The following is a 12,019-nucleotide window of genomic DNA, read 5'->3' as shown; positions in this document are numbered from 1 at the left end:
CTCAATTAAAAATATATAGGTTGTTTCTATTAAGCTTATTTATTATTCTTGATTAAACTCTAGTAGTAGGTATATTTTAAGGAATTTGTTCATTGCATCCAGGTTGTAGAATATATTGGCCAAGCTTGTTCATGATATTCTCTTATTATTCTTTTAATATCTGTGGGATCTGTAGTGATGTCACCTCTTTCATTCCTGATACTGGTAATTTTTTTCTCTCCTTTTTTCTGAGTAGTTTGGCTAGAGCTTTATCAAATAAATTCAACTTATCAAAGAGCCAGCTTTTAGGTTCATTGATTATTTCTATTGTTTTTCTGTTTTCTATTTTATTGATATCTACTCTGAAGTAAGCCTACTAGGAAGGTAGATCACTCACCACCATTTTTATTTTTCAGATATTCATCTGAAAGTTCCCCAGTCACCAAGTAAATGGTGACTAAGCAAATGCCTAGCAACCGTTCGGGTGTCTCAGAAGAAGTAAGCTTGGTTCCTAACAAAGATCATGCCGCCCACTTGGCTTTAGTTCCCTCACCAGATGTTCCTCAGCATAATAAACCAGCATAGTGTGATTCAGTCTGATGCATCAACCATTCCTTGTGTGCTTTCTCTTTGTGAGGCACAGCATGGGTACTAGGGGAGGGGAGTGCAAACATGAAGAAAACATATCCCCTGACCTCAAGGAGTACTTGGTAGAGTGTGGGAGAGGGATACAGAAATTCCTGAAGGAGGGCATCTGGTTGATGGAGGTGACCCAACAGCAGAGGTCTAAACAGAGGAGTGTGGAAGCAGAGAGAAAAGAGAGGAGTCCCAGCCAGAATGCTTCTGGCAAACACTGGGGAGGTGACCATCACTGCGTGTGTCATATCTAGAGAAAGCAGTTTACAATAGATGACAGTCACAATCCATTGAATTCCTAGAATGGTCCATGTAGATGGGGTTGTCAATCTTACCTCACATTTTGGAAGCCCCAGAGGGTTTGGAAATGAGACAAGACAAGCAGCAATGCCTAGCATTTCAGAGACCCTTGTGAACCACAGCCCATTGTTCCATGAGGAGGTTAGGTTTTGAGTCTTTCCTTGGAACCTGGGATGCCCTTCTCTTTCTGGTCAGTCTTTGGTAGCCTGAGGATAAAACCCAAATTTTCCTTTGGGATAAGGTGCAAAAATATTAGCTTTATTGAAATTTACTTTCTTGGTTTTTTTTTTCATTCTGAAAAAAATGTCCTTTCATTTTGAGTTCTTAGCATCCATTAAACATTGCTTAATAATTCTGTTTCCAAAGGGGCATTGCAATGTAGTGCATGATCTCTGCCCAAGGCAAAGATCAAATGCTATTCTTATCTGGAAAACATACAAGTATGTTCTCAGGAAATGCTACGCAATCATTATTATTACTATGGGTAAATCATTGACAATGGGTGTAATTTTTTAAAAATGGAGGTATGCTCACCCTGAGACAGGTTTTGTGTTTATTTTTCTGCTGTGCTATCCGAGCTTAGAATCTAAGCAGCTGGATTTTTCTGGGCACAGTCATCCCATGGCGTCTGCAGTTTTGACCGGCTTCCTTCCTCTTTGGGTGTGTGTCCTGCTGACATCTGGCTTCGCAGAGGCAGGCAAGCTGCTGGTAGTACCTGTGGATGGGAGCCACTGGTTTACCATGAGTTCTGTTGTGGAGAAACTCATCCACAGAGGGCATGAGTTGGTCGTAGTCACACCAGACGTGAGTTGGCAACTGGGAAAGTCATTTAATTATACACTGAAGACTTATACCACACCTTACACTCTAGAGGATTTGAATAGCCATTTCTTGAAATTCTCCAACTCTCGAAGGGAAACTTGAGAGCAAAGTTTATTTTCTATATTAAGGAGTTCATGCTATGATTTTTATAAATACTTTTTTTCACATTGTGGGAGTTTGTTTAATGACAAAAAATTAGTGAAATACTTAGAAGAGAGTTCTTTTGATGCCGTGTTTCTAGATCCTTTTGATCTGTGTGGCTTGATTGTAGCCAAATATTTTTCACTCCCATCCGTGGTCTTCACCAGGGGAGTATTTTGCCATTACCTTGAAGAAGGCACACAGAGCCCCAGCCCCCTTTCCTATGTTCCTAGAGGTTTCTCAGAGTTCTCAGATGCCATGACTTTCAGGGAGAGAGTGAGAAATCAAGTCTTCCACTTGGAGGAACATTTGTTTTGCAACTATTTTTTCAAACGTGGTTTGGAAGTTGCCTCTGAGATTCTCCTATGATCTCTTCAGCCATACCTCAGTTTGGTCGCTAAGAACTGACTTTGTCTTGGACTACCCAAAACCTGTCATGCCCAATATGGCTTTCATTAGTGGCATCAACTGCCGTGAGGGAACCCCATTGTCAAAGGTAAGTTGTGTCTCCTTTAGCATATTAAGAATAATCTAGCTTTGGATATTTAAAAAAGAAATTCCTTTTTGAACTGTGATTATCACTTACATTCCTCACGTTTGGAATGTCTTCCCTGTTGAATGAATTATTTTGTGCCAATTCATTTGATTGTGAGTTAGCAAATTTTATAAAGCTGACCTTTATATATGATATGTATATGTATACAGTTGACATAATTATATATAATTTCCTTTTCTTAATACAGTTTCTGGAAGTACTAAAAAATGCACAGTAAGAAATGAAAAATGAAACTTCCTTTTTTGTTAATCTAACACCATCCCCGTGAGAAAATGCTCCTAGCAGTATTGTATGCATCTTTTCCAGTTTTTCTGAAATTATTTTATGTGTATGCATAGATCTAATGTAAATTCTTATACCATTTTATTTAAAACGATCTTGTATCAGACTGGACGGACTGTCCTTTGCTTTTTTCATGGACATCTTTACAGTGAATACATACAAATCCGTTACATTTTTTTTAGTAGTTGTTCTACTTTGGATGCATTGTAGTTTATCCAGCTAACCAATCTTGATAGATATTTAAACTTCTTCCAGTTTTTCCTTTTGTAAGGGAGACTGTACTAAACATTCTTAAATAACTTCTTTACACTCGTGTGTTTCCATATCCTTGCTCTTACTCAGTAGGCTAGAGTGGCCAGGAGGAGGGCAGCTCAACCAACAGGTACGCACACGTGACATCAGTAAGTTGCTTTCAAAATGTTGAGCAACCTGACGTTTTGGTCAACAGGGTATGAGAGTTCTAGTTCTTCCATATCCTCCCCAGCTTCAAATGTCAAACTTTTACATTTTTTTGGAAAAATTCCACATAGATGCTTCAATTTTTATTTCCTATTTTCATAGCTATATTGGCCATGTGCATTTCCTTTTTTATGAATTATATATCCACATTCTTTAATTATTTTTACAGGGCTATTTGCCTTTTTATAGGTAACTGTAAGTCTCAAGTACTAGAAATATTAACACTGGAGAAGATTCTTCTTCGGAGCCTCCAGAAGGGACTGGCATTACCCATGCCTGGATGTCAGACTTCCAGCCTCCAGACTTGGAGGAATACATTTCTGTTGCTTAGGCGGCCAGCATATGGAAGTTTGTTATGGCAGCCCTAGAAACTAGGGCAATGGGAAATTGTTTTGTAAGCCGGAAAGTGTTCTGCAGGTGGCAGGGGCCCCCATGCTAGAACCATCTTTTCGTTTCAACTGCTGGCAGATTGAGTGGCCACCATCAAATGGTCCATCACCTGATGCCTTCCCACCATTTTCTATTTCTACATTTTCTTCTTTTAAAAAAATTTTCACTTCCCCTTCTGTGCCCTTTTGCTCTTCCTTTAATTCTCGCATTCCCAGTGTAGGGCTGGTTCTTTTACTCCTTGGGCCTTTTTAAGAGCTACTGTTTGGCCACCAGCGTGCCCCAGGGTTCAGTCTACACAGTACCAGTGGCCTCATCATAGCCCGAGGGGGCTCCTCAGATGCAACCACCATTTGACAGATGGGCAATTCAGGCACAGGGCAAAGGGGTCACAGAGCTCAAAGGCAGCAGGTTCACTCTAGAATGTGTGATTCTAATCTAACCACAGTCAGAGTGGGAACTGTGGTCTTAGGGCACGTATTCACTTAGGGATTAGATTCTGTCTTCTAATGTAACAGAACCCCCACCACCCAAACAGTGGTTTCGTTGAGAGGCAGGCATGGGGAGAGCTATACCAGGCTCCTCTGTGCTTCCCTGGCTTCCTGCAGCCCTGCCTTTTAATCCAACCAGCCTTGTGGTAACCAGGTCACCAGGAATGGGCAGTCCCATTGAGTGGTTCTGATTCAGGAATGTGGCATCTGTGGACACTTCCTTTCTGCTCTAAGAAAAGTTGACAAGCAGAGAAGCACAGACAGCTCTTTGTCTATGGATGTGGGTCCTGGAGAGCCCATGATAGATGGCTGTATGCACCTGCAGGGGCCAGTATGAGTTGTCCTCAACTGTGACCAATTTTTTGAAGAAGGAGAGGCAGATGGATGGAGATGAAATAAACCCAGAAGCTCAGGCAAAGGCTGACAAAGGGCCTAGTTGGTTCCAGTTAGCTGTGTGCTTAAAAAATGGTTAAATATTAATTTAGCTTTTTTCATATCAAAGGGCAAAATTCAAAGCAAGGAGAGCTAGGCAGGCTCGGTGAAGAGCACTGTTAGTTCAGAGAAACAGCCAGGAGGCCTGCACCCCAGCGAGTGTAAACAATTTGATCTCGCTCCTGCCGGGGCTCCCTCCCAAATGGCCTGCCTTCTCCAAGCATTCCGCAGAGTTTATGCACTGGTTTTCTTTTTAGGGCTTTGGGGGGTGGTTGTGGGTGACAAGCTGCTGGTGGTGCCACAGGACGGAAGCCACTGGCTCAGTATGAAGGACATAATTGAGCCTCTCAGTGAGAAGGGACATGATATCCTGGTGCTGGTGCCTGAGGTCAATTTGCTTCTGAAAGAATCCAAATACTACACAAGAAGAATCTACCCAGTGCCGTACGACCAGGAAGAGCTGAAGAGCCGTTTCCGTGCTTTCGGGAATCAGCACTTTGCTGAGAGGTGGTTCCTGAATGCCGCCCTGATGGAGTACAGAAATAACATGATTGTCATTGACATGCTCTTCACCAACTGCCAGAGCCTCCTGCAGGACACTGACACCCTGACCTTCCTCAGGGAGGGGAAATTTGACGTCCTTTTCACAGACCCCGCCTTACCCTGTGGGGTGATTCTGGCTGAGTACCTGGGCCTGCCCCCTGTGTACCTCTTCAGGGGCTTCCCATGCTCCCTAGAGCACGCCATCAGCAGAAGCCCAAACCCTGTGTCCTACATCCCCAGGTGCTACACTCAGTTCTCAGACCGGATGACTTTCCCCCAGCGGGTGGCCAACTTCCTCGTTAATCACTTGGAGACCTCTCTGTTTCACCGTCTCTATTCAAAGTATGAGGACCTTGCATCGGGCGTCCTCAAGAGGGACGTGCACCTACCCACCTTGTATCGGAAGGGCTCCATCTGGCTGTTGAGATATGACTTCGTGCTGGAGTACCCCAGGCCGATCATGCCCGGTATGATCTTCATCGGGGGGATCAACTGCCAGGCCAAGAAAGCCCTGCCTCAGGTCGGTGGTTTTCTTTCTTTCCGATGGACCCGTTTCCTCACGGACAGGCATCGCTCCCCTGTGCTCTGCCTCCCCTTCCACATTTGGCCCCTCTAGGTGGCTGTCACCTAGGAGGGCTGCCTGAGGAGGGGAGGCCAGGCTCTGAGAAGAGGGGCTGGTCACTCAGGTGATGACTCCAGGGATTGTTCCCTTATCCCCATACATTAGCAGGAAATCTGAGGCTGAGGCTCTGAATGAACACCAGGCTCATGCCCGGCAGCAAGAGAATAAATCTTTGGCTAGGGTATCTGGGGACAGTCACAGAATCACAGAATGAGCCTTAGAAGTTCCGGCTCAAATCCTACACTTACCTGTTGAGGAAACAGGTGGAGGCTTCACCTAGAGAACACAGAGCTAAGAGGTCATTTGAGGCTGAAACCCGTTTCCCCCTCTCTGTGCCATGCTTTTTTCCTGGGCTCTTAACGAGGGCCAACAAACGATAGCTGGTGGACCACATCTGTCCAGAGGCCTGCTTTTATATAGTCCAGAACTAAGAGTGGTTTTCAAATTTTTCAATGATGCTAAGAAACAACAACACAGGGCCTCCTCTCCCACCATGCACTGGGTCACCTGGCCCCAAAACAGTTCTGCTTGTTGTGTTTCCTCTGCCCGGGGGCCTTCAGTCCAGGCCAGGTGCTGGAACACACTCAGCATTGCCCTTTTGCTTCTTAGTTGGGACCCATCTAACCTTTTTCCTATTGGAGTAGTCAGGTTTGAAATATCTCCATTTTAGAAGAGAGTTTAACATTTATATTTCATTATGAGAAGTGCCATTGTTGAAGTGTTTTTCCTAGAACAAAGGAATTCAGTGATACATCTTAGTCTCTTCCACTTGCAATACCAAGACCTGCTCAGCTTTGAGAAGACTGGGTTCCGCTCTCCCTGTTATGGGCAACGCACAGACCTTTGAGGCAAGTCCTGGCCCGAGCTCAGGCTCCTGGGCCAGCACATCCTCTCTGCAGAGCCTCTCTGCGGGGAGTGAGCTAGGGTGGGGAAGGGCCAGGTTTCCCTTCCCTCTGACTCCAGGGATTGTTCCCTTATCCCCATACATTAGCAGGGAAAGAGTTACAAGACTAAGATTCCAACCCAGCTGTGTGGCGGAGATAAGCAGGCTGTTTCTCCAGGTGAAATGGGAACTCTGGAAGCTGTGGTAGGACGCAGATAAGCCCAAGTTCACAGAGCTTTGAAAACGGTACAGGCAGACAAATGGGACAGGGCTGTTTAGGCTGCAATACCAGGATGGAGGGCCCTGGGACAAGAGGTTGTTAACTTTCACGTCAACGAGCAAGCTGCTGTTTCTGGGCAAGCTGAGTAAGCTAAGACAATGGCTGCAGCCAGGAGCTGAGGCAAGATAAGAACCATACCACTGTCACTTTCCCATCCTAGGTCCTGGGTGTGTCTGGCACTCTTTTTTCCAATTATGTAGACCTGACAAGTAACAGCCTGGGGGAGGGAAGAAAGGAGGCTGGATGATGAGCCGGCTGATCTGACAACCCTCCTCCTGGCCTTGTAGCCTTTGACTTCAGCTTCTTATCTGAATATGGGGCTGACATCCGCCTCCCCCTCACAAGGTTGTTTAAGGATCAAATGCACATGAAAGTGCTTTGTGGACTGTCAGGGGAAACTGTGACTCCTATCCCCGTTTTCTCTGGCCCTCAGCTCAATATGGCTGCAACTCTTTGGGAGGTGATAAAAACAATGTGGTGTTGCAACATTCTTTGGGGGAACGCTTTCTCAGAAAATTAGACCCCATTCCTCAGAACTAACTCTTCTGTTTCCAGGTTACCTCCTCTTGTGTTCTGGAATCATCTAGATGGTAGTTCTTAAACTGGGGTGATTTTTCCCCCAGGGGGACAATATCTGGAGACATCTTTGGTGTCTCAGTTAGGGGATGACTAATTGTGTCACCTAGTAGACGCACCTGACTATTGTCATCGAGAAGACAGAGGCCAGGGATGCCATGATCAATCCTACAAAGCCCAAGAGATACCTGTTAGGCAGAAGGGCAGACATGAGTGGGGTGGAGGGAGAATAAAGCCAGTGGAGTTCACTAAAAGGGATTTAAAGAGTTAACCAGATAAAACCAGAGGGCCAAAAAGGACTCAGAGAGTTAAGGGGTTAATTAGTTTAAGTTTCAAAGGCCAGGAGTGACTTGGAACGTCAGGATAGTCCCCAGATAAAAGTCAGTCAAGGACTTCCTGGCCCTAGCCCCTGAGGGAGGGCAGGGAAATAGGACAAGGGTCATGCCGTTGTAAAATCTACGTAGCTAGTGCCAAAGGCCCAGCTTCTTCTTTAATTTAACCTATATGCTGTTCTTCCAGCCCCGTAAGTAACTTTATAACTAAGACAGCAGATAGACCACCAAAGTATAAATAAACTTACGTGGATAAAGAATGATGAGATCCAGACCAGCACAGTCACTTAAATAATTCTATTCTTAAGACAAAACTTCAAAAGAATTATGAATCACCTGTATACGTCATGCCTTATGCTGACCCTTATCCAAAATGCCCTATGAAACTCCAAACCCTAAACCCTTAAGTGAGCCTCCTTCTTGAAGTTGCCCTTTCTTCAAGTGTGTCACTCTCTCTGCTCTACTCCAGATAAGTAGGGAAGGGCTACTAAGATCTCTGATCGGGGCTTGCAAGTTTCCATCACCTGGTGACCCAGATAGGGTTGTAGCCGAACAATTGTGCTGTTTAGTAGCCTGCCTGAAAATCTCCTTTCTTTGCTTTGAGAAGTTCTTAGACCATAATCTCACCCCACCTAAATCTCTGAGGTTCCCCCAAATCCTGGGGTGGTAGGGACTTAGTTCCCATGACATGCAGATTAAAATGGACACTGGATGCCTGTTGACCCTGGCTTTAGGAGCTGGCAAGGGATTGCCCAGTGCCAAGCAGGAGTTTAAGTAAATGTGTGTGGATCCGCCCCTGCGTTCTCCGGCCCTCCTTTGGCCTGTCTGCTGCGAGCCCCCCCCTAGTGGACATTTCCGTGGACTGCCCTTTACGTTTGCTTTGCCTCAATACAGCTGCATTTTTGATTCAAGCTCTCACCTTGTATAAATGGCATCTGAACAGAACTCCCTGGGTCCAGGTCGACCCCTTAAATCATTCCCTACTTCTCCGCAAGTGATGTATTTCAGAAACACAAACCTGGCTGCTGTGCAACACCTCTTCAGTGACTGCCCCAGCCTTCAGCATGAAGCCCAGGCGTCTGGTTTGGCATACAAGCTCCGTGTTGACTGGTCCCTAGTTACGGGCTGAATTGTGAGCCCTAACAAAAAGATGCATTGACGTCTTAACTCCCAGTATCTCAGGATGTGATGTATTTCAAAGCAGGTCTTTACAGAGGAAAAACCACATTAAAATGAGGTCATTAGGTTGGGCCCTAATCCAATATGACTTGTGTCCTTATAAAAAGGGGAAACTGGGATACAGAGGCAGCTGCGCATGGAAGGAAGATAACGTGAAGACGCACAGGGAGAAGACAGCCACGTGACGGAAGGAGCACCGGGGACTGACAGCCAACACCAGGCAGGGGCTGGAAAAGGCATAAAAACACTCTCCCCTTAAGGGTTCAGTGGAGTGTGGCCCGCCTGACCCCTGACTTGGACTCTGCCCTCCAGAATGTGGGATGTATACATTTCTGTTGCCCCAAGTCCCCCAGTTCTGGACACAGTTACGGCAGCCCTAGAGGAAGGGAACCACCCCTCTTTGCTTTCAGTCTCCTGCTTCCCGCCCTCGCCCACTGTACAAGTCTCCCAAGTCATATTTTTCCCTTAACATTAGGAATGCTTCCTGCCATCCCCATGCCTCTATGCAGGGGTTGGCAGGGGACATCAAAGCGCTTGGGGACAAGTTTTAGGGGGGTGATATAATAGCTGAAAAAAACATAAAAATGCAAAAAGCCATAAAAAATGGGTGTTGGGAAAGGTAGTCTCCCTCATGCGGTTCCCCACTCGGCTGTTATAACTGTCCTCTGGAGGAACGGGCTGGGGTCTTTCTACTGTGGTGCAGGACGGATGCGCGGAGGCAAATCGCTCTGCATCAGCGTCAGGAGAGACCTGCCGGCCGGTGGTGTCCAGTGCCCTCCATCGGAGCGGACCTTCCGGTGTCTCTTCCGTGGCTAAGGCATGCTTCCATCCGGTGCTCGGCTGGGCTCGGTTGTGTTCTTGGGGACTCTGAGAACAAGATGCAGTGGGCAGAGGTGTTTGACCTCTATTCCCAGCGGCCGGCATAGTCATGTTCTTTGCACTTTTATGTGCAGTTGCTGCCCTACCTTGGTAACCAGTGCCTGGTACTCAGCTCAGCTGTACGGTACAGAAAGCACAGTTGCCAAGGGCACTCATGATGGCAGGGTGGAAACACAGGGGCTTGGCAGCCCTGTTGTCCCAGGGTGGTGTGACCTCCCTGGGGCTGGGGGTGACTGAGGTGCTGGCCACTTACTGGCAAATGGGGACAAATGGGATGTGGACAGTGTCCCTGTGAATGGGAAGGACCTGTGCAGAGGTGAGGGCAGCAGTCTGAGATGGGGTGCTAAGAAGGGCAGGGAAATTCTGCTCTGGCGCTCGGCTACCCTCACACTCCCATTCCATCCACTGTTCCTTTCCCCCTTCCATTTCTGCCTGATTTTGCTTGCTCTCTAGTGCCTTTGGACAACATGTTAAAAAAACCTTTTTCAAGAATTTATCATCTTATTTGTGGGAGCATTGGTCTGATGGGAGCTATTCCTTTATTACCAGAAGCCAGAAATGCTTCCAGGTGAATTTGAAAATATTTTTTGGTCTCGTTAAATATCCCAGTGAGATTTTGTTTTGGTTTGCATTAAACTTGTAGCTCAATTTAGGACAAAAATCAAGGGTGTTACAACGTTAAATCTTCCCATCCTCTTCATTTATTCCATTAAGATTTGTATTTTTTATCAGAGCAGAGAAGGCACCACCACCATGACCAGCCTGGTAGCTAAGCCGCATCTTCCTGCTGGCCTGTAGTATCTCTGTTGGGTTGGGTTGTAAACACGCGGCAGACAATCACAGTGAGGGACGCTGGAGATGGTGCCCTGGGACACCGTCTGACAGGCGCCCACTGCCGTTGCCGCTGTATGACAGAGACTTCCGAGTTCTTCTCCAAACCAAGGGAAAGTAAGCGAGGAGCTGGGTGCTTCTGCCTCTAGGTACGGTGATGGCTGAAAATGTGGCCGCTTCCCTTGCTAACGATAAGAAAAGCATCTTCCGCAGCAACAAACGTCACCTTCCCATTAACCGTCATGCGAGCAGCTTCCCTCCTATACATTCAAGCCACGTTGCATGGCTGTTTGTGTGAGTGAATTTCGGATTGAAAAAAATAGGATTTGACCTGTGAGTAGGACAGAAACTGTGACTTGGGAAAAATATATGGTTGTGTGGCTGGGACAGAAAGAGGATCCAGAACAAGAGAGTGGAGAACTTGGTGTTGGAAAGCAACTGAGAAAACCAGGATCTGGCCTCCTAGCCTACAGGGAATGGTCACACTGAATGCTCCCTGCACAGTGGCAGCTAGGGTCACGAGGGAGGTGTCCTGCACGCACATATTTGCCCGGGGTGGGCTGGGGAGGGGCATCTGTTCTCAATGTGGATCCCTGATGGAGGTAACCTCCTCTCAAAGGGAAGCCTCAGCGTCTCCTGTCAAGGGGGCCTGGGCCAGGACGTAGCTATGGCAGATGCTGTGGATACAGAACAGCACACTCGGGGAGAAAGACAGCCCGAGGAGCCCACCCACACCCTCCCTGGGGTGCACAGGACAAGGCGATGTCAGCATCTTGCTGAGCACATGTGGAGTTGCTTTCTGGAGCAGGGCCAGCCTCATAGGCACACCACCCATGTGACTGCACAAGGCCCCAACCTCTGAAAGGAACCCATAAATTTGATAGCTCTTCTTGTTCTGGCGGAGCCAGTCCTTATCAGGATTTAGGACTGTAAATGACCTTGGAGAAAAGCCTGAGCATAAACTGCCCAATGTAATAAAGGCCTGGGTTTATGAGTACCCCAATCCCTAAACAGTAGCACACTGGAACCATTAGCATCCAGGAGAAAGGAAAGTCAGACACGGCCCAATCTGAGGCCAGAGGACGTCTGCCTCCTGTCCCTGCTGTGCAGGGCCTGTGGGGAGGGGGCTTTCTGGCCTTACTCCATTATTGCTAAGGGTTGTCTTGTCTGGCCTAGCTCTTGCTTTAGATAACAGCACTTTGTTCTATGAGGTAAACATGGAGTTTTCAGCAAACCTTTGTGTTGTCTTCATCAAGCCTCTAGTTCAGGATTCCTCCACATATTTCCACACTGGACAGCTGCCTCCAATGAGGCAAATTCTTCCCTGAACATCAAAAGAGATGTCCCTGCATGGAAAAGGAACAAAACCAGAGAGCCAGCATCCCCCTCCCTATTTAAAGGAAGCTGTC

At 46.8% G+C, this 12,019-nt stretch overlaps 1 protein-coding gene and 1 long non-coding RNA gene across 2 annotated transcripts in view; one reads left to right on the top strand and one right to left on the bottom strand.

Annotated features, from left to right (window-relative positions):
• Positions 1-602: 602 nt before the first annotated feature.
• LOC130684034 (uncharacterized) lies at positions 603-2,236 on the bottom strand. Its single transcript, XR_008998135.1, has 2 exons — positions 1,450-2,236; positions 603-1,144 (listed from the first exon to the last, which is right to left on the bottom strand). It is a non-coding gene; the product is annotated as an uncharacterized LOC130684034 (long non-coding RNA).
• A 2,330-nt stretch (positions 2,237-4,566) lies between these two features.
• The window catches only part of LOC118925555 (UDP-glucuronosyltransferase 1-6), a 28,806-nt gene continuing 21,353 nt past the window's right edge, over positions 4,567-12,019 (top strand). Inside the window, exon 1 of the mRNA XM_057503410.1 lies at positions 4,567-5,548. Within this exon, the coding sequence (XP_057359393.1) occupies positions 4,688-5,548 (861 nt within the window). The 5' untranslated portion in view covers positions 4,567-4,687. The remainder of the gene's footprint in view (positions 5,549-12,019) is intronic.

The sequence above is a fragment of the Manis pentadactyla genome, chromosome 6, assembly GCF_030020395.1.
Source record: "Manis pentadactyla isolate mManPen7 chromosome 6, mManPen7.hap1, whole genome shotgun sequence".
NCBI classification, from domain to species: domain Eukaryota; kingdom Metazoa; phylum Chordata; class Mammalia; order Pholidota; family Manidae; genus Manis; species Manis pentadactyla.
Note: the sequence above shows the minus strand (reverse complement) of the source record. Positions and strands in the feature narration are given on the sequence as shown.